This window comes from Condylura cristata, unplaced genomic scaffold, assembly GCF_000260355.1.
Source record: "Condylura cristata isolate star-nosed mole 26May11 unplaced genomic scaffold, ConCri1.0 scaffold00001, whole genome shotgun sequence".
Lineage (NCBI taxonomy): Eukaryota > Metazoa > Chordata > Mammalia > Eulipotyphla > Talpidae > Condylura > Condylura cristata.
The window spans coordinates 6,537,871-6,565,544 of record NW_004567102.1 but is presented as its reverse complement, the minus strand read 5'-3'; the positions used below and the strand labels follow the sequence as shown (position 1 = coordinate 6,565,544).

General features: G+C 49.4%; 1 protein-coding gene across 1 annotated transcript in view; it reads left to right on the top strand.

Annotated features, from left to right (window-relative positions):
• KIF6 (kinesin family member 6) overlaps positions 1 to 22,340 on the top strand; it is a 378,140-nt gene extending 355,800 nt beyond the window's left edge. The window contains exons 17-22 of the mRNA XM_012720329.1: positions 4,801 to 4,885; positions 6,520 to 6,655; positions 9,044 to 9,123; positions 14,255 to 14,350; positions 15,789 to 15,892; positions 22,010 to 22,340. Of these exons, the coding sequence (XP_012575783.1) occupies positions 4,801 to 4,885; positions 6,520 to 6,655; positions 9,044 to 9,123; positions 14,255 to 14,350; positions 15,789 to 15,892; positions 22,010 to 22,026 (518 nt within the window). The 3' untranslated portion in view covers positions 22,027 to 22,340. The remainder of the gene's footprint in view (positions 1 to 4,800; positions 4,886 to 6,519; positions 6,656 to 9,043; positions 9,124 to 14,254; positions 14,351 to 15,788; positions 15,893 to 22,009) is intronic.
• The last annotated feature ends 5,334 nt before the right edge of the window (positions 22,341 to 27,674 follow it).

Genomic DNA, 27,674 nt, shown 5'->3' with positions numbered 1-27,674 from the left:
AAAATTTTAAGTGGAGAGCATCTCTTGACAAGACTCAAGCATCAGACTTACCAGGGAACCTACCAGCAAATCCTAACTCCGTGGATCTTGAGGAGGGGCCAACTATCTCTGCTTTCATAAGTTCCTTAAGTGAGCCTCTCGTGCACTCCCACTTAAGAGCTCAGTGGAGCCAAAGAAATGAGACGCTGTACAGAGCAGACTTTATATGACTGTGTAGAAAGGTCTTTGGGGTGGGGGAGATGTATCGGAGGGGTCTTACATGTGTGTTGAGAGGGCATGGGGAAGTGAAAAAGGAATTATAGTGAGCTTTCCAGTCTCCTGAAGTCATGCCAGGTGGGGCCGGACACCACAGGGACTGGCCGTCCCCGCACAGCCCCTCTGGTCTTTATTCTGAACAACTGAATGTCAAAGGTCAGTGTGAGACTGAGTGTCGCCAGCTTCAAGTTTCAGTTAGTTTGACTGCCCAGAGCTTCCTCCTGGGTGGCATTCAAATCTACAACCACTAGAGTTAAACCTCTTTTTCTTGTTTTTGTATCGCTTCTCACAGATCCATAGCCACTAGGGACTGTGACCTCCTGTGCTCTGGCCCCAGCCAGAATCCTGCCCTTGAAAGGAGGACTCCCTGTGCCTCCTGTCAGGTGACTGAAGGCCCTGTCCCTGGCCACCGTCCCAGCAGGCATGGAGACCTACAAAGTCCTCATGCCCTTTCGTTACTCCCTCTTCTTCTGTTCTTGCTCAGTCGCTTTTGTTCACTTGGCTGTGAGTTCCCAGCCCCGATTTCTCTTCAGAGAGCATGATAAGCCAGGCATCAGAAAAACATCAGAAGCAGCCAAGGGCTGTCTCCTGGTGGGGCTACAATGCATTTCACTAAGCAAACATCACCTTTGGCAAGATGCCCTTTGGTTGTCATAACAACTGGGAGAGCTTGTGTCTCAGGGGCATGTGGTGCCCTCTTTCTGGATGCCTAAGGTCCTTTGCCCCACTTTCTTTCCCAGGTTCTTTCAATGGGCTTGCAGCAGCTTGGCGCCATCTCGCTTTAACTATTCTATTTAACTTTAACTATTCTTGAGTGGCTTTGTCTTAATCAGCAAAAAAAATCTGCTTAGCTATCAAAGAGCTAGATCAAACTAATCCTCTCCTCAAAACTCGCTGACCCCCTTCTCTCTCAGAGCCATATTGTTACCATAATCTACAGGTGCTTTTAATCTGGCCTCAGTTTCCTCACTTGTCTCAGCTTCCACCACACTCTTAACATCAGGCACACTGGTCTTGTCACCTCAGACCCTTTGTACAAGCTGCTGTCCCCTCTGCCTTGATTTCTACATGTTTGTTATTCCTTCAAGTCTTTACTCAAATATCCCCTCCTCAGAGAAGCCCCCTGACCAGCCTACCTAATGGGGCAGCACTCCACCCTTTACCTGGCTTACTTTTTCCTCATAACACATTTCACCCCTGACATTATATCATGGACTTGATGTTTTTGTTGTTTAAATGCCCACCTTCCCTAGCAGACTGCCCCTGGACAGGGGTGGACCACCGTGGATGCTCAGAAATATTTGCTACATAAAGGAAGAAGCAACTAGCCTTGGAGTCAAAGCCTGGCTCTGCTATTTGTGGGTTTACAGCATTGCAAGTCACCCTGAACCTGGGTCTCCCCATCTAGAAAATGGAGATGATAATATCGCCAGCTAGAGTAAAGAATGAATGAGTAGCCTCTGAGTGGGACATCGACATGCCCCTCAGAAGGCACCTGATATCATCTGCCACTTTTGCTTCTGCTCCATGAGGCACGGTCTCCTTACCCTACGCTCCTGGACACCCCACTCATTTCCAGGGCATCTGTCATCACCAGGGGGCAAGAGGTCCCAGCAAAGGCATCTGTCATCACCAGAGATCCCAGCAAAGGCAGTCACAATGGGACTAGAGAAGAGGCCTCTTCTGCAAAGGGGCTCTACACCCCCACTGGGGACATTCAAGCTTTGATATAGAAAACCAGGCAGTTTTCAGCCTCCCCACCACCCTCTTCCCCCATCAGATTCTAGAGATCCTGGACCTAGCAGGCCTGCCTCTGACGCTCCCAGCTGCCTCCTGCACAGTGTGTACTGAAGGATGCCTGCCCAGGGCACCACAGAGCAGGCACTGTGCCAACTTGCTCAGTATTTCTCTAGTGTGGGATAGGAAAGGATTAAGGGGAAGGAAATCTCCAGCTCTTCTTTTTAACAGACAGGCAGATACATTTGCCCACTCCTAAAACTAGTAGAAGGATTCTGTTTGTTCCAAGTCCTATTGTTATCAGTTAGATGCTAAGATACTTCCCTCACTTTATCACGTGTGACACTTTTTCAAGAGAACAGGTACCATTGCATGGTGTTGTCCCTGCATTTGGCATCCAAGCAAAGCATCTTGGGCAGAAAATGAAGCAGAGGGACCAGTCCCTCCCAGAGCCTCCAGTGCCTGCTGAGGGCACATGGTCAACAGGCACGGGCATCTGGTTCATGGACAGGGTGGTTTTCATCAAGTCTGGGGAAGTCCATCTCCTGAAGGAGCCAGACACCTACTCAGTCAATTCTACTTAAAGGAGCGGGTCATGGCTTCCCTGCTGGGCAATTTTGAGAATGACCACTAAGATGCATGGAATACCTAACACAGTACCTGGAAGAACTTGACAAGAGCTGATTGAGAGAAAGCACTCAATGAACAGTCACCGCTGGTAAATCACCTGCTCAGACAGCTGCCACCTGACACAGGGAGAGAGAGCAATGAGTACCTTGAAGACAAGGGGCGGAATCCAGACATGCTTAACTTACTGGCCAATGAGTTAGAGCTAATGACTTCAAAGGTATGGGGCACCCATCAGCGAGGGCACTAAGGGGGGCAAATGAAGGCATGGCAGAGCAAGGCCCGCTCCGGAGGCTGTACCCCAGCCCACAGGGAGTGCTGCAGCCGTGATCAAAAAGACATTATGCTGCACCCGCTGCAGTCTGACAGCCGCTCAAAAGAAAGCAGAAGTGTTTAAGCTGACCACAAACTCTGTAGAGGCCAGTGACAGCTGACATGGCCGTGATGTTGCCAGAGCTGCTAAAAAAAACAGGAACAGTGGCAACAGGTGGCTGCCTGGCATCAGCAGTCCCTTTTGGAACTGAAAAAATTGGGCTCAAATGTCACTTCTGCCACTTATGAGGGCAGGACCTCAGGTTATTTCTGGCCTTCCCTGAGCCTCAGAATCCCACTTAAAGGAGTGGGTCATGGCTTCCCTGGTGGGCTATTTTGAGAATGACCACTAAGAGGCATGGAATACCTAACACAGTACCTGGGAGAACTTGACAAGAGCTGGTCAAGAGAAAGCACTCAATGAACAGTCACCGCTGGTAAATCACTTACTGTAGAAAAAAGAATTTGTATGAGGAAAGCCCTTTTCTACCCAGCCCCTGTCAGGCCTCTGGGGGGTATTCTGTCCAAATCTAGGCTCTCTGCTCAAGTTCAGGTTAGAAAGCACCCACAGCACTGACCTGTCGGATAAAGGAATTGGGCAGAGTCAGCCTGAGGGGAAAGAGCCAGACACATAAAGTAGTTTGTTGTGGCTGTTAAAATATTTAGAGAAACTTCAGAACCTGTGAGTTTGCTGCAGAGATTCAAAGCAGTGGAGGGAAGTTGGTAATGCCCGTCTCAGCTCTAAGTCACAGGACACAGGCTTCCCACAATGCCATGTGCTGTTGTGCAAAGTGTTGAGCTCCCCACCACTGGGGGTGATTGGGCAGAGTATAGATGACCTTCCATCTGAAATGTTCTAGAAGGAATCTCTGAATCCATGGCCCAGCAGCCAAACAGGCTGGACTTGGATCTTGGTTCTGAAGCTATCCGTGTGGCAAGTTAACGGCTTCGAACTCCAATGCCCTTATCTACATTGGGTCTAATGAGACTAGTGATGTCAAAATGGGACTAATAATGCCTCCAAGGAATAGTGTGAGGATTAAGCCTGATCATCTCCAGAAATCACCTGCTCAAAAGTAAAACGCCGGGCTGTGTGACTTCTGTGTGACGTGAAACTGTGAGGATAAGAAGTGCAGTGCAGCCACACAGATGCCCAGGAGAACAGACAGACCCACCCTCCAGGCCACAAAAGGGTAGGCTCCAGACAAGCTCTGCACCAGAGCTGGCAACCACACTTGCCATACTGGGGACACTCTGTGGGGAGTGGGGAACCAGCCCTCCCCAAGGTCATGCCATTGTCCTATTGCCTGTGTTCTGTGCAGATCCTCTAGCTGGGCTCTCAGCCCTGGTGCCATGTTGGCATCGTTGCCATTAATCAGCCTGGAGAACTGCTCCTTTTGAAAGGCATCAAACTCCAGAGAGTGATTCAAGGCTGGAGGATGAAGCACCTCAACTGTGCAAAGAAAGACGTGAGGAGGTTTAGTGATGTCTTTTTGGTCTGTGAAGGGCTCTGTATCAGAGGATGGGAAATGTTATTTTGCATCTTCCCTGGGGACTCAAGAGTAAATGCGTGAACTCAGCGGTGACAGATTAGCAGAGATGTACAGAAGAATTCTTCTAGCAACAGATGTTGGGGAGCAGCCAAAAAAGCATAATCAGAGAAACCTCTCCTCCTGGGGCTTTCAGTGGAGCAGGGGGATAATTGAGAGGAGGAGGCTGAAGCAGGTTCCTTCCACTGGCCCAGAAGGAAGTCACAGCGTCCTCTTTCATCCTGGGGTGCACTTCAGCCTCTGTCATCTGCTCTAAATAGCCCCTTTTTCTTTACAGTCTTCGCCACTGGAATAACCCATTGGCCTCTCCCTTTCACAGGCATCTCTGAAAACATAGCTGTACCTTCCAAGCCCGACCTGCTGGAAGAGAAGCTGCGATCACAACTGGAAGAAGAAAAGAGAAGGTGCCTTTTCTTTTCATCCCCACATTGCCAGACCCCAACCTCAGAGCTTGGAACTGCCCAGGGCAGGCAGACGGGTCACGCCCAGAGCAGAACGGAGTCCTCTAGCTGGATCCCAAAATAGCTGCAGTTGAACAGACAGGTGTGAAGTGCAGAACCCCAGAGACAGTGTGTGCTGAGAATGGGGAGAGGAAGGCCAAGCCAGGCCACAGAGTCTGGATTCGTGAATGAGGAAGGGCAGTTTGCTGCAGGCACCCTCCACAGCCAAGGTCCCCGCCCGCTGCTCAGGCAGCAGCCAGTCTTGTCTACTGCTGCCATCTAGGGGATATAAGAAGTATGAACCCGGGGATCTCAGGCCAGCAACTCTACCCTATATCCCTCCTGAAAACAGCTTAGCTTCATGCAGACATTTAGAGCCTTTAAAAATGATCTCAGCTATAGCGTGAGGAATCTCGAGGGCAAACAGATACAAGACACAGCATGGTCACCAATCTCAACATGCCCGTGAAGATTCTTAGTTCATTCATTCATTTTTGCATTCAGAGTATTTGCCGTCTCTTCCATTACTACAGAGAGGTTTGGGAGACCTAACTAGTCACTTTCCTTGCCCTTGATTTGTTGATCAGTGCAAGAAAGTAGGCTTGCACCCTGAACAAAGCATGTCCCCATTTAGTCCCTCCCCCCAAAAAAACACACACACACACACACATAAACACAACCCTGCCATCCTTAGACAGGAAAAGGACAGCCTGTGCAGCTCCAAGTCACGCCCGATCACGGTACTGTCGCCTTCTGCCACTATCTTCCTTCCAGAATGCTTTGCAGTGCCTGCCAAGACTTACCAGTATTGCCAAGATGTATCCAGTCCATGGTGCACTCCTGGTTGTCCTCTATCCTTCATTCCATTACTTTTCCACCATTATTTACAGCCCATTATTCTGTCTTTAATCCACCCCACCGAGTCCCCTCTGTGCATAATTCCAACCTCAGCGTCGTCTCTACAGTTTTGATTCTTCAGCCGTTTCCCATTGGACAGTTTCTGATCCATCCCCCAAAGCCTATGTATATATTAACTGGACGGTGCCCTTTGGTGCTCAGCATGAAGGTGAACCAGTGGAGTCCTGAAGTAGTGAAGATTGTGGTTCCAGAACCACGAGTCCTGGGTTCAAATGCTCCCTTTCCTGGTTATTAACTCTGTGCAATAGAGCAAGTCACTCAGCCTCTCCATGCCTCTCATTCCAAATCTGTGAAGTGGAGATGATGATGGTGGTGGTGATGATGATAATGACTGTGTGTTCCTCATGGGGCTATGGAAGGGACTGTATTTAGTTTATGTGTAGCACCTGGAGCAATACCTGCCCCTTAAGTGTTCAATAATGTAGTTGCCGTACTTGGCACACGGTTATTCAGCTCACACAGAGCCCCATGGGCGTGCTGGACAAAACACCTGATTTTGCTGTCTGCAGTGGACTGAAATCCTGGTGCCCAATTCTGGCCTCCATGGGATCTTGGAAGGTCCCAGTTCTTGGGACCCGGGCAGCACTGCCAGGCTTCTGAGGCGCAGGCCCTGCAGCCCACAGTCCATTTACAGTCCTCCCTCTCTGCCAGTGACCTTCAAGACTCTGATTCCACTGCAGGTACAAAAGCATGTTCACGCACCTGAAGGCCCTGAAGGTGGAGATCGAACACTTGCAGCTGCTCATGGACAAGACCAAGGTGAAGCTGCAGAAAGAGTTTGAAGCCTGGTGGGTGGAAGAGGCCAGCAACCTGCAGGTATTTGCAGACAGGCCCCTCACTGCCCCCAAAGTCCCCTCCTCTCCTCCTGTGGACCCAGGAAAATATCAGGGCAGGACCCATGGGGCTGTCACACGCAAAAAAGTGGGGGCTTTGGCCCATAGACCTGATGCCTGTGGAGCAAGGGCTCCATTAATAACCAAGGCACAATAGTCAGGGGCTCTTGGCTTGCTTGCTCTAGTGCCTGCCACACGGAAAATGGTAGAAGATGTAGCTCCCCAAACCAAGGGGTGTAGGTGATGGTCTCCATGAATCATGTTGACAGCCTTGATTGGCTTTTATGTTCTTGTTATAGTCATATATTACAATATAGTTTATAAATACCACTTTACTTATAGTTATGACTCATGCAGTTAAATTACAGAAATGTTTGGAAATACAGAAAAACGCAAAAAAAGTAAAGATCACCATCATCCCCCCACTTAAGGGTAGTCAGTACTGATATATGGGGTTATATTTTATCCTTTTTCTGCGCATACTTATCCATATATTTTTTTCTAAAAATAGCATCAGACTGTTCTTCAAGTGTCACAGTGACTTGCTTCCCCTTCATGGTATCACCAGACTCCACATCATTACTCTATGACTCTCATCTAGTGACATCAGACAGATGGATTTTAATCTAGGTCATCGATCTCCTATTATTTTGCACTTAGGTTGTGTCTAGTCTTTACTGCAAGCATATTTGTACATAAACCTCTGTATATCTCTTAGACAAATTCCTAGAAGCTCCCTAGGCAGTCATGAACCTGTTCAGAAGCATCAGTACACACCCGCAGTTCCGGTTTTCACGGGAAACACATATAATCACATCGCTTGTGCAACTGACAGAACCCTTCAAGATGCTCTAACAGGCTGCCCCATCATATTAAAGACATGAGATAATATCTGCTCAACGAACCACAGCCAAGAATAACTACACGTGATCCAGTGGCCACGTGGCCAGACAATAGAGAAGAATAGTCAGGTGAAGCTAAATACACAAGATGACAAATAAGTTTAAGACTGCAATACAGTGAGCAAAATAGTTTTAAAGCAGAACATATGGTACAGTAACGTGTGTACCACCTGACGTGGGCATTAATAAGAACTAGGGTTAGGCCATTCTTTACCATTATTTCAAAGTAATATGGACACAAGTATATCAAGGTGCCTACAACTATACTGTGGTCTGAAACAGCCATGATTTCTACTGGGATGACATTCCCAGAACTGCTATGTTGCTGTGGTTTGTTGTCTCCATTTCTCATTGAAAGAAAAGCTACTTTCTAGGTAAAGGTTAGGAGAGATGGAAAGGGAACTGCTTCCTGTCCCTGTTCACAGCACCCTGGATTCTGCCCGTGACCTCCAGTTAAATATCTTTCCTCGTGAGCATGGTGCTGGGGTGCACGGGGACACTCACATGGGATACAGTGGACAAGGTCACCCCAGTGGCTCAGTGACAGTTCAAGCAAGGCTGATGGCTCCAAACATTTACTACTTCCACAGAGTGTGAAAGTCATGTTAAGGACTAGGAAACTGAGAGCCAGAGATAATGTCTGCCCAACGACCCACAGCCAAGCAGCTAACAGAGTAGCCAGAAGGGTCAGCTGTGTGCTCCAGCCTGCACAGTGTTACTGACACAGGGGGATCTAATGACAGCAACAGGGAAGATGGGGCCCATTCTGGGTTGCCTTGCAGCAGGGCTCAGGAGTACCCCAACTGAGGTGAGGCAGAAAGCCTTGAACCTCCTCAGAACATGTGAGATCATGCAAGGCTGTCCTGGCAATCCTGCTGGGGCAAAAATCCTGGGAGCAGCTCCTCACTGGCTTCCATGAGGGTGGGGCTCATGATGGGGAAACCCTGGGGCATCTGCCAGCACTCAGATGAGCTGCCCTTGAAGGCTTGTTGGCACGTGAACTTTGTGTGGCACATGACCTTTTCAGGCGCCTGGGAGCTGTTCCTCTGGGAAGTCTCAGCAATTGCTCCTGGCATTGGTAGGGTCTCTGGAACAAGGGAAGCAAAAAAAAAAAAAAGAAAGAAAGAGAGAAAGAAAGGGTGTGTGAGACATGTCAGATAACATTTTAAATTTTATTTATTTTTTTTCTCAGTAACTACAAAAAAGAATACATGCCCAACTTGGAAAACTTGGAAAGCCCAGAAAAGCACAAAGAATAAATCAAACATTACCCATAATCCTGCATCCAAAGATAATATTTTCACACCCATCATTATGCTCAGTGCTATGTCTAGAGCTATTTTCTCTCACGTATATGGCATATACTAACTTTTAGAGTCAGCTGTTTGCCCTGAAAAAATACATCAAGGATATTTTCCCATCTCATGAGACTCACACTCACTCTGTGAAACTCCTTCTTGGGTCAACAGGTAAACCCTCCCCCAGCGAATTCACTTGAACCCATGCCTGAATCCCAGCTCAGAGAGCCACAGCATCTCTCCAACAGAAGGTAAGGGGAGAACTCTGACCACAGGGCAAGGGGGTCCAGCAACAGTTTCTGACGACTCTCCTCAATGCTCCAAATGCCTTTTATAAGCTGCGTGACACAGGAGGATGAATCACTTTCACTGTCAGTGTGGTTGTAGGTCCTTAGCCTTTCAGGCTGGCGGAGTGCATGTCCTTCCACCCTTTCCCTTGTTGCAGGCCTGGAGCCCCATTGCCATGGCAACAAGATACAGGAGAGCTAAATGTACACCCTGGACCTCCCTCCCCTGGAGTAAGAAAATGGATGGCTCTAGGGGAGAAGAGAGTAGCATGGGAGATGAGAGGGGAAAGGAGGAGAAGGGGAGGCCCTCTGGTAGTCGGCCAATCAGGATACAGGGGAGTGTTGGCAAAAGACCCTGTCCCAGTGAAGATTCTGGAGAGATATGGGCAGCCTCCTGAGGATGGCCCAGAGTGATGGGATGATCCAGGAGGGACTCTGTTTCCTCCCACATCACCTTCTGAAACCAGTTTACTTCTGGTACCATCCATATTTGTTTCTCTTTCCAACTACATGGCTCAGGTGGTAGAGCCAGAGACGTAGACCCCCTTCCTCCAACCTCAGAATTGGCACTTTTACGAGGGATGTGGCACTCAAAGGGCCTAGGTCTCTGCATACTGGACCACTTTTTGCCTGGATTTGAATGGGAGCTTCGCTCTCATGATGGATTTAAGTGGCTAAAATCCAAGAACCTGATACCACCAAATGTTGACATGAATATAGATCAACAAGAATCCTCATCAGTTTCTGGTGGGAATGCAGAATGGCACAGCCACTTGGGAAAACAGTTGGTGGCTTCCCACTAAACCAAACATATTCTTAGCATATGATCTAGCAATCATCCCCTTGGGACTTACCCAAAGGAGTTGAAAACTAAACCTGCACATGAATATTTATAGCAGTTTGTTCATAATTGTACCAAGTGGGTGCCATCACTGTCCCCATTTTACAAATGAGAGGACAATTAACCTGCCCAGTGCCACCAGCCTGGGTGGTGTGCCCAGAGTTGGAACCCAGACCCATCTGCAAATAGCCATCCCCTCAGTCCTCAGTTGAACTTCCTTCAGTGTAACGAACTGCCCTTCCGGGTCATGCGTGTACCCTGTGGGTTACCAGGAGATGCCATCTTCCAATCCATGTTCTGTGTCATGTCATACAAATGTGCTTTCTTTACATTTGGCCAAGCCCCAGCGCCCCTGCTGGGGACCTCACAGTTCAGGTGTCCACAGTCTGATTTTCTACTGGAGTCTGGATTTTCAAAGAGCAAATCTGTCCCTCTTAGTCTGCCAACCTATGACTGGGGAACCAGAACTCCCTGTTTTTGGCAGCCACCATTGACAATTGCAGAATCCAGTCCTCGTGTCACTGAGCAAACAGAAACTCCAGAAGGGGATGTGAGGTTTTGAACTCTGTAGCTTGTCCTGTGAAGAAGAGCTTAATCTGGAACCTCCAATTCTACATTGAATGATGCTTCTTACTTCTTTCCACCTTCCCCTCCTCCCTTCTTCCTTTCCTCGCTAGTCCTTCACTCCTTTCTTGGAGGGACCCCTTCCATTCTCCCACCCCTTCCATTCTTTTGCTCTCCTTATCTTTATTCCCATTTTATAATCCCTTCTTTTTTTTTTTTTTTTTTTTTTTTGGTAATTCTGCTGCCAGCCTTTAATTGCCAGTTTCTCTAAGAGTGTCCCCCCTGGATTAGGCCCCAGAACTAAACACTGGGGGAGCCAGTGTGCCCGTCCCTCAGCCTCCACTGTGTGAGAAGCAGAGCCTATCCTGGCCTCAACACCCCCAAGCCCTCCTTGAGAATCCCACTTAAGATGATCCCTGGATGTGCTTATCAAGAGATCCTCAGTCTTGACCTTCAGAATCTTGGGTTTCAGAGGTGCACATCTCCTCGCCATTAGCTACTCCCCAGTGCCATCAGGTTAGATTTACCCTGACAAAGCCTACCGTAGGTCTTCCTAGCAGTGCTCCCTTGGGCCAGCCGTTCTCCACATTGGGACTTCCGAGTCACATGCTTTAAGGCATCAGGCCACTCCAAAGCCAGTATTCGATGAGCAGATCCGTGTTCCGGTGATGCCGGGAGCTTCAGGAGGGAGAGCCTGGTTTGCATCTGGGCTTCAGTGATACTTTCCATGGAATCCCTGCAGGCCAGGAGTTGGCCTCTGCTCCTTGCCTCTCAAAGAAACCTGATTTCATCACTTCCCCAAGGATGCCCAGGTCTTGCAGCTAGCTGACTGCAGACAATCCAGAAGATGAGCAATCTAGAAGATTTAATTACATTACCATTAAGAGTGCTTATTAATCCTTATTAGGAAAGAGAACATTAATTCTGATGGCTGATGTTTTCTCTCTCCACAAGGAATGTCAACGTGAGAAATGGATTCATGATTGGTCAGAAGAGAGGGCGGTTCTTGGAGGGACCCCTTCCCTTCTCTTGCTCTCCCTATCTTTATTCCCACCTTATAATCCCTTCTTTTCTTTCTTTTTTTTTTTTTTTTTTAATTCTGCTGGGGTTCAGAAAGGAAACTGTGGCATCCAGGGACAGAGAGGCAGCTTCAGCACAGGACAGGGGTCCCAAATCTTCATACTGTGAGGTCTGGCCCATCGACCTGAGCTGGTTAAGATGACCAGCTAAGCAGCTGAGTCTCTGGAATGGGAGTCCCCCCCACACTCCCGTAGCACTCCCCACTCCTGAGCATTGTGCATGTGAGTGAATGTTCCCTAAAATCTTAGAAGTTTTGCTGGGAAACCATGAAGTTAGTGAGTCATTTGCATCTGATGACTTGATCTGCAAGATGTGCTAGTTTGTGAACTGGCCCCGACCTGGTCTAACAGAAGCACCTACAGAAAGGAAAGCCCCTCCTCCTTCCCTCCTCTGCACCAGGAAACATTTGCTAGGATTTCAGAGAACTGGCCTTCTCGCCCAAGGAAAGTGAACAGAAACTGCCACCTTGTGGCTCCTTCTGGTCCTGCAGCAGCCCTCACCAGGGTGCACACCCTTAAGAAACAGTGGAGACAACCACCATTTCAGAGCCAGAATCATGATGAGAATAGACCATCAAACGGCAGTGTTTCCACACACATCCTCTGTGTCCCGCTGTTGGTCTTGCATAACCTGTGGAAACTCTCCAGACTTTGCCTAGCCCCTTCATGAAAGAGACTAGTAAGCAACCTATCCATGCTGAATGGCCCTGAAATGGAAAGGAAAGGACCCATAATAAGTAAAGGGAAAAGAGTTCTGGACTGGATACCAGCCTTGGGCAAGCCACTAACTTCACATCAACACTGGCAGCATTGGAGCAAGGGCCTGTGCAGCTCTGGAGGCCTGAAAAAAAAAAAAAAAAAGAATCAGTGGAGAGTGTTTGGGTTGATGGATCATAGGCACGAGGGGAAACATCCAAGGTCCCAATTTTATTAATTGTTTTGTTTGTTTGCCCACAGTCCTGACCTACGGAGACAGGTCCAGGATAAGAAGCCCCGTGACTGAGATGGGATTGCACAGAAGGCCAGAGCTGGGGAAGAGCCTATATTCCTAATCAGACAGCAGATTATGGGGCCTGTGGCCTGCTTGGGTGAGGAGACATGGCAAAGTTGACTCATCTGTCTCCAACCCTAGCCTACCTCTCAGATGAGTGTCTTTGTAAAAAGAGGGCTCTGACCAGGTGACTTTCTAGGTCTCCTCCAGCTCTGACACAGTGTCTAGCAGGCCCATCCCAAAGCAAGAGAGGGGATCCTATCACATCCCTGGCTTCTTTGACCACAGCCTCTTCACCTCCCAGGCTGGGTTGTCCTAATTGCAACCAGGGACCCAGGCAAGGCCTGTGCCCAGGGCATCCTAGTTAAATGGGCAAAATTGCATCTGTGTGAGCTGCTGGGTCTGACTCTTCAGGGAGGGACACAGATCTGGTCGGCCAGGGCCACCTAGCAGCAGTCACTGCAGTCAGGGGTAAGCCAAGCACCACAGGGGGTGCTTTCTGAGAGGCCCACGAAGCGGAGTGCAGTTAACAAGCCGTCATGACTGAGGGCAGGAGTCTGAAGATTCGCTGAGTTATGGCTAGATCTGGATAATACCACTTAGCAGCAGGGTAACTTCTGGAATTTCTCTAACCTTTGGACCTCAGTTTCTCATCTATATAATCCAGATAATGACATGTACCTCTCAGACTACTGAGAGGATTTGGAAAATGCCATAGCATTTGCAGAGCACTTTCCAGAATTTGATGTGTAGAGAGCATCTGTAGGTGACATTGGTGTCTCCTGTTGTTTTTGTTTTTTTTTTTTTTCAGCCTCCATGGCCAATAATTGCAAAGTTCCAAATTAATTCATAGAACATCTGTTCTAAATGGTTGCATCCCCCCTGCAAATTCATTTGTTGAAATCTAACCTAATTTGGGCAAATGAGGTTGTGAGGATAGAGCCCCTCTTCAGGGATTAGTGCCCTTCTAAAAAGAGGCAGAGAGCTAGCACACTCTTTCCACCAGATGAGGGCGCAACAAGAACTCTGTGGCCCCAAAAAGATCCTGACCATGTTGCACCGTGATCTCAGACTTCCAGCCTCCAAAACCGCAAGAAAGTGAATCCATTTTAAGTCAGCCAGCCCATGGTCTTCTGTTATGGCAGCCTGAACTGACCAAGACGCCAGCAAGACTGGACTCTTGGTTCCTGTCTTAGTTCACACTGACATAACAGAAGACCATAGACACAGGGCTCAAATATCAGGAATTTATTTCTTCCTTGCTGTTCTGAAGGCTGGGAAGTCCCAGATCACAGTCCAGCAGCACAGGTTTACAGTGACACCCCGCTTCCTGGCATGCAGATGGCTTCCTCCTTGCTATGGCCCCATGTGGTAAAGCCAAAGCTCTGGTGTCTCTTCCTCTTCCTATGAGGGCACCCACCCCATCGGTGAGCCCCACCCTCATAGCCTCATGAGAATCGCAAAAGCCAAATACTGAATACCTCACCTTGGGGGTTAGGGCTTCAACTTAGGAATTGAGGGGAAGGAGGAAGACACAAGTATTCAGTCAGCTCCTAGCTACTAATCCTGAATTTCTTACCCGTAAACATCTCATGCTTATTCCTTGTGTTGTCTTGTCAGTTGCAGTGATGTGAATGCCAGGAAAACCCTGCCCTCGCCTCTCCCCATCCTGCACAGCCAGGAGCCAGGCAGTGCCAGCACCTCCCCGAAGGACAGGTGTGTGTGGTCCTCTCCTCTCTCTGACACCTGTGACAGCCCCTGTGGGGACCTAAGTCATCAGCCGCTTCCCCTACCACTCAAGGGACCCTTGTCCAGTGGCCATAGAGACAGAGCCCAGGGCTGGCCTCCACCCAGCGACCCCTGGAATCTCTCACAGAACAGGGGAATTATTCCCAGGGCACTGGGGCTATGAGTGGGCAAGATTTATACCAGCACCATGAACAGAAAGAAGCCATGATCAACAAAGTCCCGCGGCAGCTCCAGTGTGGGGCCCACAGCAGGGTCCAGGCATGAAGGCCTCAAGACCATGAGCCTTTCACAGCTGGCTGAACCAAGCTGATGAGGCTGCTCTCCAGCGTGTGCCATTTCTGCCCTCTTACTGAATGTCTGTGGGTCCCTCCTTGCCCCCAGAGTCATCCCAGTGTGATTTCCACCAGTTGCCAGAATGAAGAGCATTAACACAGCTCCCTGTCTCCCTCCACAACCCCAGTTTAGTGCTTCCCATAAAGTTGCTGCTGGCAAACTGGCATAAAAACTACTTGTGATAATGAGCGGCCCCCTGTGACTCCCCACTGCCTTCTGTGGGTGTGTTACCTGCTGGTGAAGGGACAGGTGCCTGGCAAAGCCAAGAGAGCGCATTACTCTGACTTTTCTTAGGGGGATTTTATATACAGGTATTAGATGGGGAAAAAGGAAGGAGAAGGACACATCCATCCTTCCGTGTTTGAGAGGATTGCCTGAAAATCCACACAACAATTCTTACAAATTTCATTGCCCATAACCTGGTCAACTGCAAGGAGGCTGGGAAATGTAGTTTTCTTAGCTGTGGCAATTTACTCAGCTAAATATTATAGTTTTGTTACTAATGGAAAAGAGGAAAATGGTTATCTCTGCTTCAGGAGCAACTAGCTAAGCCATGGCAGGGAGGGGTGCACTGGAGAGATAAAGGATATGCCATCTGAGCAAGTGCTGTAGGAGACAGTCCCCCAGTAGAAAGGCCTCAGTTGGGGTAAGTTGAGGGTGAGGAGGGAAGGGGGGTTGCTGAATGAAGGTGGTGAGAGGAAGCACATTAGACCACATAAAGGTCTTGGGAAGAACCCCCGGGGCCAAGAGACAGCAAAGACAAAGGGCCTGAGGGCCTCCGTGCATTTGAATAACCAAAAATTCTGGGTGGCCTAAGCCAGAGCACACAGGGACCCAGTTTGCATTCCATTCCTAGAGTTACTGAGGCCACTAAGTTCTAAGCCTAGAACATGATGCGTTGTGTGTGGGGGAGGGTTTCTGTGACTGCTGCCCAGAGGTGAAGGAGTGAGGAGCAGGCAAGGGGCAGGTGCTCAGCACCCCAGGTGAGAGCCCATCACTGCACACGGAAAAGCTCTTTGGCAAGGTCAGCGCTGAGCCCGAACTGACCAAGATGTGTGTTTGTTCCTGGCAGCCCCGAGAGACCAATGTCATCCATCCCTCTCACTGGGGACACACAGACAGACAACGACATTCTGGCATTCATCAAGGCCAGACAGACCATTCTACAAAGGAAATGTAAGTGCATATTCCTCTGTGGCTCATTGGGGTCACAGGTCACCCCACCTTGTTCACCAACATTTGTGGAGGGTGAGGAACAAGATTGAGGCAAACTTTGAGGCAAAAGGAAGCAGCACTGGCTTTGTGATCACTGCACATGTGCTTGGCCTCTGCTTCTTTCTGAGGCACGTTCCAGAAGGAGCATCAGAAACAGTAAGACAGGCCCACAGGGGTGGTGGCCCATCTTCTCCTGCCTGTTGGCAGAACTTCTCTCCGGTCAGATCCGCAGCTCCCTTTGTTCCTTGTCACCAAAGGCAGCTCTCCTCTGCTCAACCCTCTCCAAACAGGAAGGGGCTGAGTGATGGTTTGCTTAATGGTTGAACCCCAGGTTCCTGCTGGTGCGTGACTCTTGCCAATGAGTTGTAGGTATAAACACCACTTGAGGGGCCATGTAACAGCCATGAGAGAAATATGTGCGGTGTGTCAGGCAACAGGAAGAGAAAGAGAAGGCCCTTCCTGGCCTTTGTCACTGACCTACCCCTTCTTCCTCTTGGCAGCTGCTCATGGCCTGAGCAGGCCTTCTCTGCTCCTGCTTTCCTCCTCCCCAGACACGCACAGGGACTAGCCCCTGGACCCCTTGTCTGCTTTCAGTCTTAACCTCACCCCAGCAAGCCAAAGGCTACCGAACAGGCCTAGCATGCTTTCACTGTCAGCAAGACAGATGAAGCAACAGGACATGCCCTGAGGGCTTCCACTCAACTCCACCAACTCTCTGGATTTGAACAGAAGGAGGTTTGCACACAGACAGAGCCCTGAACGTGAGGGGTGGCCTTCCCCTTGTAGCCTTCGTGGGTAGCAAACAAACACCCTTGCTATGCCACCAGCTTGCTTGTTACTATTCTCTGTTTAGCACCAACAGTGAATGCCATTGTTTGGTGAGGCCTGAGAGAGATCAGCTCTGCCACCAACCTGCTGTGACAATTCTGCCACCAAACTGCCCTTTTCTCATCCTTAGTTTCCTTGTCTAGAAAAGAAAAGGTTGAATTTGGGTCCAGTCATCTCCAAGGCACTGTCTACACCCCCCACCCCCAAATGCTCTGTATGTATCAGACTCTAGACAGCACTTAACAGTCAGTGGGCAAACAATGCATCTATTGGGCACTGTCTATGTATCAGGCTCTGTAATAGTGGACAAGGCAGAGTCAGACATCAACGTTTGGAAGAGATGAAAGGTAAACATCAACAAATACCTGAGATCCGAGATCATGCAAGGTGTTATATGAAGTAGTTAAAATGTATAGTGTAGAGAGCAAAGGGGAAGGCTGTTTGAGCTGGGCCTTCCTGGAGAGAGCTTCAAACTGATAACTGAACAGTGAGCATGGAGCAGCCACACTGTGTTCTGTGAGAGAGTGAGCCAAGCAGAAAGTGGACAGCCCTGGAGGGCAGGGAGAAGGCCAGAAAGACTGAAGGAGCGAGCTGGGGCCCGGGGTCGGAGTGGGGGCCAGATGACACAGGGTCTGTGGGCAAAGGCAAGGGCCTTGGTTTTTACCAAATGTAGTAGGAAGTCAGTGAAGAATTTAGACCATGTTGTAGTTGTGATTGGTGTTTTAGAAAGCTCTGGATGTGATAAAGATATCCTAACTAGGTTAACTAAGCCCTAGGGAGGTCCACGAAATGGGGTAAGGGTAGCCACCTACCAACACATTGGACTTGAGATGTGAGGGAATGAGGTGAGACAGGAGAGCTTCCTGGTCTTCTGATCTGAGTAGCTGAGAGGTGCTGTTGCCTGGAATGAGGAAAGGAGGGAGAGTGGGCACCAGAAGGAAGGAGGTAGGTGAGTCAAGAGTTCTGGTGAACCCATGTGAACATCTGAGATCCCACAGATGCTGTTGAGTAGGCAGCTGACTCTAATTCTGGAGCTCTGCAGAGAGGTCTGGCTTGGGTAATAAACCTGGGCCTCTCACCTCTTGATGGTGTGGGAAACCATGCATGGGCTGGGTAAAATTGACTTCAAAGAGAGCAAATCAAGCCTTTCCAGTTGCTGACAGCAGATCCCTGGGGCACTACAGCTTTTAGCAGAGATGGGAAGATTCAACCACAGACACTGAACTCAGCCAGCCGAAAGCTGGGCCAGCAGGAGAGGGATGTGACCGAGACAGGTCTGCAGGAGAAGGTGTCGGAGGGGAGATGGGCCAGGAGAGGCAGTGCTGCTGAGAGGAGGTACAAGGACTCATGCCTTGCATGGCGTGGCGCTCCCAGGAAGCACACCCTTCTCTAACCAAGGGACTGAGAGAATGGGAGCTCTGTTGGAGTGGGTGAGGAGAGAAAGAGTGGAGGCAGTGAATAGTGGGCAACAACTCTTCCAGGGAATTCAGCTGTGAAGAGACAGGGCAGCTGGTGCTAAAGAGAAGCAGTGGGCTGCGTGAGAGGAGAGGGCTTTGTTTTGTTGTAACGGTTACGAAAACCTGTTTATATACTGAAAGAAACTGATGAGGTGGAAAAGAGGACCACACCGACAGAGTAAACCCTTTCTCCTTTAAGGAAGTGAGAGTGACATAAGCGGTGAGGGGACATAAGCGGAGGGAGCATTGGCCTTTGTTTGGGGGGCCTTTGTTTGTGTTCCATCCCCCGGAACAAATTCATAAATATCAACTGTCTACAGGTCAGCGCTGACTTGGAGTTCTATTTACTCAGCTTTTGTACACATAATAGAGACGCTATCTCTGACCTCTAGGAGACGAGGCGACCACCCGAGGCCTGTGCCAGGACACGGTCTTCCTGCCAACCCCATGCCCAGCCTGTGGGGAGAGCTGGGCTGACAGGCTTTTCCTGAGGTGTACATGGCGCTCTCCTGTCCATCATTATTCTCATTTACATCGCTCCATCTGATGCTCTCACACTCCTCTGTGGTAAACAGAGCCAAGAGTCTGAGCTCCCTTTTGACAGGTGAGGAAACCAAGGCACACAGAGATTGAAGGATTTGCCTAGATAATAAATGGCAGAGCCAGGGTGACCCAGGTTTTCTGCACTCCCTCCACAGGGCTCCTGTCTTGCAAAACCATGTTGTTGTCCTACTGTCTGGCTCTTGGCCTTCACCCTCCCTGAAGCTAGGAAGCTTTGTTTTCCAAACAAACAGCAACCTGGAAATAATTTATCAAAACAAACAAAAGTGGGAGGGTTCTATTTTTATTCTAAAGGGAAGGAAAATAACCCCAGGTTCTTAGTGACCACAGATTCGCAAAGGAAGCTGAAGACAGGGTGACACAAGGGTCCCAGTAGGGGCTGAAAGGCCAGCAGGTGCGGCCCAGGGACTCGGGGACTCTGGCAGATGGCCGGGCTGCCTCCACGCAGCACTTTCCCCGCAGCCACTTATCAGCTGCCCTGCCAGGCAAACACGAAGGCCCGCCGGCACCTTCCCCAGCCAAAGCAAACACTTCCCTCTCCCCTGCCCTGGGCTCCCTCTGCTCTTAATTTAGTGGCGCTGTGGTCTGGGCTTCTTCATGAGCTCTCATTATGGGGAATTTGTGGCCATCAGCCTGGGAGCAGGAGCCCACAGAGGGTGATTTAACATAAGCCTCGCCCGCCGGCTCTTAGGCTTCACCGAGGGCCAGGATGAATCTACTTGATTTAGGATTCTGTGAAGCGTTTAAATCCCTGCCAGGGGCACGTGTGGACAGGTATATCTCCCCCGGAAGGAGCGTTAGTCATCCACGATGTCAAATCTGCTGTTTCTAACTGCCAAGGATGGCTTTAAAATCTGAGAAAATGAGGTTAACTTAGAGTGAGCATTTTTTTTTTTTTTAATTTTCCTGTCTCTGAGTTTGGAAGTATTTCCATCTATACAGGAACCTAGGTATGACCTCTGTGACCACGATGCCCATTTCTCCAACTGGTGCCAGGAAGAGGCTCTGCTCAGCACCCCCCAACCCCACCTTTCCCACTCTGAGAAAGCTTTGGGCTCTCTCCTGTGCTCAGGAGCGCTCCCCAGAAAATGGAGAGAATAGCAGTACTGCCTGCAAGTACTGTCTCTGTCCCGTATTTCCTCGGGCAAGCCGCCTTCTCCACCTCAGGCCTGCCAAGTTCATATCCATCCTTGCCCATCCAGTCAGCCTGTCCCAGCCTGAGGTGGTGTCCAGAGAAACCCCGGTCAGCTGCCACACTCTGGGGAAGAGGGCAGGGAAGTTGGCCTGTAGTGTGGCCCTGTCCTGCCCAGTGAAGTATGAGGCTTTAATGACCTACCTGTGGCATTGCCCTCCTCTCTGAAGCCAGTACAAGGCCCCAGTGCAGCGTCAGCACCTAACGGTTTGTAAAGTAAGGAATGAGCTAGAATCGGTGACTTCTCCCTTGTATCTGGGTCACGCATGTGGGGGATCTGGTCTTGGAGTGGCGGCTCTGAGCTCTGCCCTGCAGCGCTTCTCAATGCCCCCTCCCCAGTCACCTGCCTATTTGTGAAGGGCAGTGACTGACTCACGCTCTTCCTGCTGCTTCTCTGGCAGCAGTAGCTAACTCTGACCCAGGCTGCTAGTCTGTGGAGCAGAGGACATGTGAGACACATGACTTTGTCGGTGGTGCCCGGCCTGTGCCCCCACCAGTCCTTGGAACAGAGAGAAGAAAGCAGTGGGGTTGGATCCTGGCTGCTCATCAGAATCACCAGGGCCCACCCCAGAGATGCCATAAATCTGTCCCACGAGTGGCTTGGCCATCAGGATTTCTAAAGGGTCCCCAGGGTTTCCAACATGCAGCCGATTGAGAACCGTGGGGCCACCGTGACCAGAACACACCTCCATGTGCTCTGATGAGCCTTCCCACCCAACAGTCACTTAGGACATAGGACAGCTAGGAACATCTTCAAATTAAGCACTGTGTTTATTAAACAGCAAGACAGCCTGGAGAACTGCACACAGAATCAGATCTAGAGGAGCTTATCTTCTTGAATTGTTTTCAACCACTTCCTCCTGTTACCTCCCACAGTCCGCATGTAGTGGAGAGTTATTCATTTCTCCCAGCAAGGTCAAGCAGGCCATGCCCACACCCCCCGCCCTGGTCCTCATGGCCACGCCCAGGTCCCCATGGCCCCTCCCACTCCCAGATGGCTGCTGCTACTCATTCTTCAATTTTTCTGTCCACTCTAATTTTTTAAAGCTCTGTATTCACCACTCCATGCAGGAATCTTCAGAAATTCCCTCTTATTCTTCTAACAGCTATACTTCCACCAAATTAACTGCATGTCCCTCATACCAGTTCTCAATCTCATGTGCCAGTGAACCAAGAGGTATTGTTAAAAATGCAGAATCAGGGCCGCTCTGGTGGCGCAGTGGGTTAAAGCACAGCACTAAGAAGCTAAAGCCACTTCTGCATGAGTTCGATTCCCGCCTGCCCCGGAGGTGACCACATGGTGTGGGAGACCTCTCCTGACCCGCCCGCTGCTCCCCTCAGCAGTGTACTTCGTCCATCTGCCTCTTCTGCTCCTCACTCTGTCTCTGGTGAAGCCTCTCGCCACCCCAGAGCTTCTGGCCTGTACCCCAATTCTGTATGCACAAATAAATAAATCTTTAAAAAAAAAAATGCAGAATCATGTCCAGGGAGTTCAGGTAGGACCCAAGGTTCTGCATTTCTAGGAATGCAGAGGATGCCAGTGTTGCCTCACTCTGAGAAGTCACCTTGCTTTGTCCAGGTACTTCATCTGCTCCAGTGACTTGGAAATGAGGAACGTAAGGCCCAGCGGACTAACACAATTACCCAAAGTCATGGCCTGGGTTGGAGGCCTGTCCTTGGCTAAAACTCAAGGGGCCTGGTTCTTAGTCCAGAGAGCCTTTTCCACATGCAGCCATGGCAGGTGACAAGGTAAAGCCGCCTGGTCAGGAAGCACCATGCCAGAATATAGTTACTCTCTGGTGCTAAGAGGCAAAGGAAGGCTCTGAATTAAGTAGGGGTGTATTAAAGACCTTGGGACTCAGAGAGATGAAACTTTTGCAAAGGGAAAAGCATAGCTTACTTTGACAGATGAGGACTAAGGCAGCCTAAGACGTCAGGACCCTGAGAGGGGCCCTGCCTGAGGCCAGGGGCACAGCTTGCACCTTCCGCCCTCACCCTCTGACCCTTGCACAGCCTAACCAAGGACATACTGTCTTTCAGGTTTGGGAAGCAACTGATTTGCAGTTAGCGTCCAGCATTCCTTGTGGCCATATGACCGGAGTACAGTTGACAGCACCTCCTCCCCCTCGCCCTGGCTTCTGCAGCGATCAGTGGACTGCTGGGAGCAGCTAGTGACTTGATTCCAGTGGACGGACTGGCGTTTCCTTAAGGGTGGTCTCATGGAGGCTGCCAGGGAGGCTGGGGTTGGGCTGGTGGTGCCATCCTTGCTGTGGTATGGTTGGCAGGACCTAGCACCAAGGGCAAGACAAGGGCTTCTGCTCACTCTCAGACTAGTGTTTCACATTCACCATTATAAACCCACATGAAATAAAACCATAATAAAGTAGAGGCAGGAAAACCTCAGTGGAATGCAGGGGCAGTGATCATGTTTTTTGTTGGGTTTTTGTGGTTTTTTTTTAAGATTTTATTTATTTATTTAGTGGAAGAACTGGGGTGTAAGCCAGAAGTGTGGGGGTGGTGAGAGGATTCACCAGAGACAGACTGGGGAGCAGAAAAGGAAGCTCCACTGACATACACTGCTGAGGGGAGCAGTGGGTGGGACAAGAGAGGTCTGATCAAACTCAGGCTATAGCAGTGACAGCACTGAGACTTAACCCCTAGGCCATCAGAAGGTCTAAGAATGGACTATTTTTTCTCACTTTACCCTTGCTCCACCCCCTGGTAGAAACCTAGGAATGACTGGGCTGGCCAGGAAGGTCGACAAGGCAGTGGAACACAGGGCATCTTGATGGCAAGCCCCCAGACCACACCTCCCACATCACCCTGTCAGCCCTCAGGCAACACGTGAGCTGGCCCACAGGCAGCAAGAGTGAGCCAGCGGCATCTCCAAGGCACACTCACCCTGCAGGGTCTAAGGATACTGCAGCACCAGAGAGCAGTGGATGGCTCTCAGGAGCTCTGCATGAGAGGATCCATTTGAATTCCTTGGGCCTCTCACCCTCACCCATTCGCTTGAGACGCTGCAGATTGAGCTGAAACACCCCACTCCCACAGGGCAAGTGTAGCTGCCCAGGGTCTTGTCTTGGAGAACTTCCTGGCACCCCAGATGCTAGCTCCCTAATACAGATACTGTGGAACGTGTCCTGGCCCCAGGAACCTTCCCCCTGTATGCAGGCATGGCAGCTGGATGCCAAGTCAGCCACACTGCGAGAGAGAATAGGGGGACGGGAGAGCAGCACCTGGAAATGAAGCAACTGAATAAAAGTGCTTGTCTACTTCTTCTTTATCTGTCTGTAAATACCAGACCTTGTCACCCGGCAAGAGAGCAGAGAGGAACTACAGTATAATTGGCTCCTCTCCCCAACTCCACCCACCTCCATTTGAGATGTAGGTCAAAGATCATGCTGGAGAAGATAAGGTCCTCATATTTCAAAGCTTACATACAGGTCCATGGACCACCTCTATCCCATCTCATCTACATCGTTAGAAACTGAGGCAGAGATAAATTTCTAGCTTGTTGACATACAAGTAGGTAGTGGCAAAGGTCCCCACTTTCCAGGCCTTTTCCTGACCAGCCCATCTAAATAAGCCAGTACTCTAATTTTCCTCATCACTACTTGACAGATCAGCTATTTTGTTTTAATCTTCTTGCTTTTTTGTAGCCTGCAACCCCCTGACAAGACTCAAAGCTCTGTGACATCACTGTGTCCCCAGCACAAGTCTGTTCTCAGACAGTCCTTCAAGTACCAAGCAGCAGAGGCAAAATACAGCTCCCCTGGTGTAGTTCTCAGGGCTTCTCTCTGTCTCTGAGCCTATGAGGCAGTGTGGCATTCCTGGTCCACTTCTGGCCCTCCTCCTGGTCCATGGTTCTATGGCAGATAGTAAATTCTCAGTGAAATCTGTAGAACCAGAGAAGGACCACACAGAACCCATAAAGCCTGATTCTAGGAGTCTTCCCCAGCATCTATGGGGCACAAACACAAATACACACACACTGTTGGGAGTCCTGAGATAGCACAGAGGTTGCAGAATCCCTCAAAAATAACATCTGGCTGGCACTCCTTTGTACTGGGGCCTCCCGAGCTGGTTAGTCTATTGAGGTTAGAGCTCCTGCTGAGAAATTATCTCCTGGATCCAAGGCCTTATTGATGTGCATGCTGGCTGTGAACAGGCCTCCTGGAGCCATCACCAGGCAGAAGAGGAAACAGGAAAAAAAGGGGCTGGTCAATCTTGGGACACTGGTGTCCCGCTGAGGGGATTGCAAGCAAAATCTGAGCAGCCACCAGGGAGGAAACACCAGCTCCAAAGTCCCCTCCCTTGCTATGGATGCTGGGCCTTTCATGTGGACACCTGCCTAAAGGCAGTGCATTGTCCCCAAAGTCCACTGGCCTTGTGAATGGTGGTAGTGAATGGAAAGTTCTGAAAAGACTGTAGCAGTCCAAGTGGGCTCCCTAGAGCCGGAGCAAGTTCTGTGTGCATTGCGAGTCCGGATATGGAGCTTGCCAAAATGCCTTCAGGAAACAGCCTGGCCACTGCCTGCAGCCCAGTCCTTCCTAGGGATTCACAGGCTCTGCTACTTCCTTGGTAGGCAGAGTTAGAGGGAACAGGGTTTCATCTGTGATTTACTCGAATCTTGCAAAAAAAAAGGTGGGGGACAGGAATTTAGAATTTAGAATTTAGATTGAATTACTAGCCTTAATCTCTCACCCCCTGTGATAGAATTATCCATCCAGAGCTTTGTCATGTCTCATAGGAACTTACTTTCCTACCCCTTCAATTTCGGCTTCATCCTATGACTTGTTTTGGTCCATGGGACTCAGCAAACTTTATGTAAGCAGAGACTTGCAAAGCGCTTGCTTGGTCAACTCGACGTTTGCGCTTCTTCAGCCTATATCCCAGCACATATGAAGAGCAGCCCTGAGCCCAGCCTACGCTACCACATGGAGCCAAACCATTCAGCCCAGGCCGGGTCAGCTGACCCCTGAGAATAATGCTTGTGGTCGTAAACCACTGAGATTTTAGGTAGTTTGTTATGTGGCATTAACTATAGCAATAGCCACCTGAGACAGAAACTGAAACCCAGGCATGGTATATGACCAGATCCAGAATTTCTAAAAGTTCATCCTTCCTCCTCCTGCAGCTTGTTTAAAAGCACTTGAAGGGAGGTGGCTCATGAAAGAGTAAGGCTGACATCACAGATGAAACCCTGTTCCCTCTAACTCTGCCTACCAAGGAAGTAAGAGTAAGGCTGACAGCACCGTGATCTACCCTCCTGCTTTAGATAGCTAGACACTAGGTAAAAGGTGGCTGTTTTCAGACATTGGATATGACAGTAACAGGACATAGACTTCAAAAGAAGAGAAACAAATGAGCCCTAAGATTGCCCAACTTACTGCCTGCCAAATGTTCAAGCTGAAGTTCTGGAAGCAGAAACCAAGGTGCCTAGCAGTTTCCTTGGGTTGAGGAATTGGAGCTGGGGGTCCAAGGAGGTTAAAGTGGCTTAGATTTGCAAGGCAGAGTACCAGGAATGAGTGGGCTGCAGGCATGGAGGGAGGAAATGTAGGGGGTTGGTGGGGTGGAAAGTAGAGAAAGGGGATGGAGGAAGGGGAGAAGAGCCACCTTCTGGAGCTCTGTAGAAGGCACTCTTGAATCTTCAGCCAACTGTTGATTAACACACACGTGTGAGGAAGTCACCCAAGGTTGGGGAAAGAACCACCAGAAAGGAGCATGCAGAATGATGTCTGGAGATAGCACAGGCTTGGGAATAGTTCACAGGCTCAGCAGCCAGATGGAGAAACCCCCTCACAAGAGTTGTGGGAAACACAGTAAGCATTGCCTCAGAAGTGAGGCCAAGCCAGCCCTAGACAAGGACTTCTCTGCTCCTGCCTGAAAAGCTTACCAAGCAAGTCTCGAAGGAATCCAGCAACTTCAAGTAGGATTCCAAGAAAGTTCACCAAGTCCCAGAACAAAGCTCAAAAATGCATAAATGAACACATTTAAAAAAAAGAAAAATCAGCACCCAACAATGTGGAATTCACCGTGTCTGGCATTCAGGAGGAAAAAAAAAAAACCACACATACACCATGCAAAGAAGCAGAAAAATATGGCCCAGAGGAGAAAAACCAGTCAATAGCAATAGAAACTGACTCAGGAATGACCCAGATGATAGATAAACTAGACAAGGACATTCCTTAAACGCTCTGGATGTGTGTTTAAAATACAGGCACAAAGATGCCCCTGGGATTCCATAAGTGTAAATGCTACTCATTCATCAGTCAGCTCATTCTTTTGACAGTGACATGCCATCCATTGTGCTAAGTTCTGATGGGTCAGTGGTAACCAAGACAAATTTCCTGCCCTTGGGGAACTTACATGGCAATTAGGGACAAGCTGAAGTTCTGGCAGAGAACAATAAGCAAGACAATCTGAATGAAAGAGCTAGGGGTGGAAGAGGTTGAGCCTGGGACCCTTCCCAGATGGGTATGAGTGTGGAGCTGGGTGGGCTATAGAGAGCAAGAGGGAGGCATAGGACCAGCATGGTAGGTTCAGCAGTGGGGCTGAGCAGTTGAAAAGAAACACAGAACGTGAGCAGTAGGGGATTTCTTGGAATCTGGGCCTTGCAAGAATAAGGGATCCAGAGTTTTCCATGGCATGTATGCAGGGTTTGCCAGAACTCTAGACAGAGGAGGTGTGAAAGGCAGGCTGTGAAAAGTAGAAAGTTACCAGTGTGTATGTGAAATGAGAAGCTCTGGGTAGGAGAAGTGGCCTCTGGGTATGAGCCTAGATGCTTCATTCAGCAAGGAGGAGGTGGGTTAATTTTAATGCTGACTGTTTCATTTGGGGTTTGAATGGCCCAGGGCCAACCCACAGGGCTGAACCAATTTTACACTCGTTGAGAGTAAACTCAGAACAAAGAACAGGCAGGAAACTAGTTAAGTGCTCCTTCTCAGTTCACTCAACTCAGTGTCTCCAGAAGGCCAGCCTTCCTTCCCCAGCCCCATCCCTCTCTAGTCCCAGGTGCAAGACACTATTGTCATTATTCATGATTGTCACTTTGGAATATCTTTTGGGTTGTGTCTTTTCCTCCACTGTCCTTTGACCTAGGTGAAATCCGTTCAGCTGCGGCTAAAGGACATTTGAAGTTCCTGAAGGTTTTAAGCCTCCTTCAGTGCTGGGACTTGCCATCTTAGGGGTGGGGGGATTCTTGTAATCAAGCACTCTAGGCTGGTAAAAATGAGAATCCCCCTTCCTCAGACTACTAACATGGAGCTTCCCTACAACCCAGCAATCCCACTCCTAGGTATCTCCCAAAAGACACAAAAACACTGATTCAAAAAGATACCTGCACCCCCACATTTATTGCTTCTTTATTCACAATAGGAAAGACATGGAATCAACCCAAATGCCCAAAAATGGATGACTGGATTAAAAAGATGTGGCACATATACACCATGGAATATTACTTGGCAACAAAAAAAAAAAAACATGTCTTTTGCAGCAACATGGATGGAGCTGGAAAAGATCATGCTTAGTGAGATAAGCCAGAAAGAAGAGGAAAAATACAGGATGATTTCTCTCACAGCAGGAATATAACGGAACAGGCGGGAAAATAATGATTATGATGAACAGCTATATACCAGACACATTTTGTGGGGGTGGAGTGGGGAATGCGATCAAAAACAGTGGGGGGAGGGGAAATGCACTG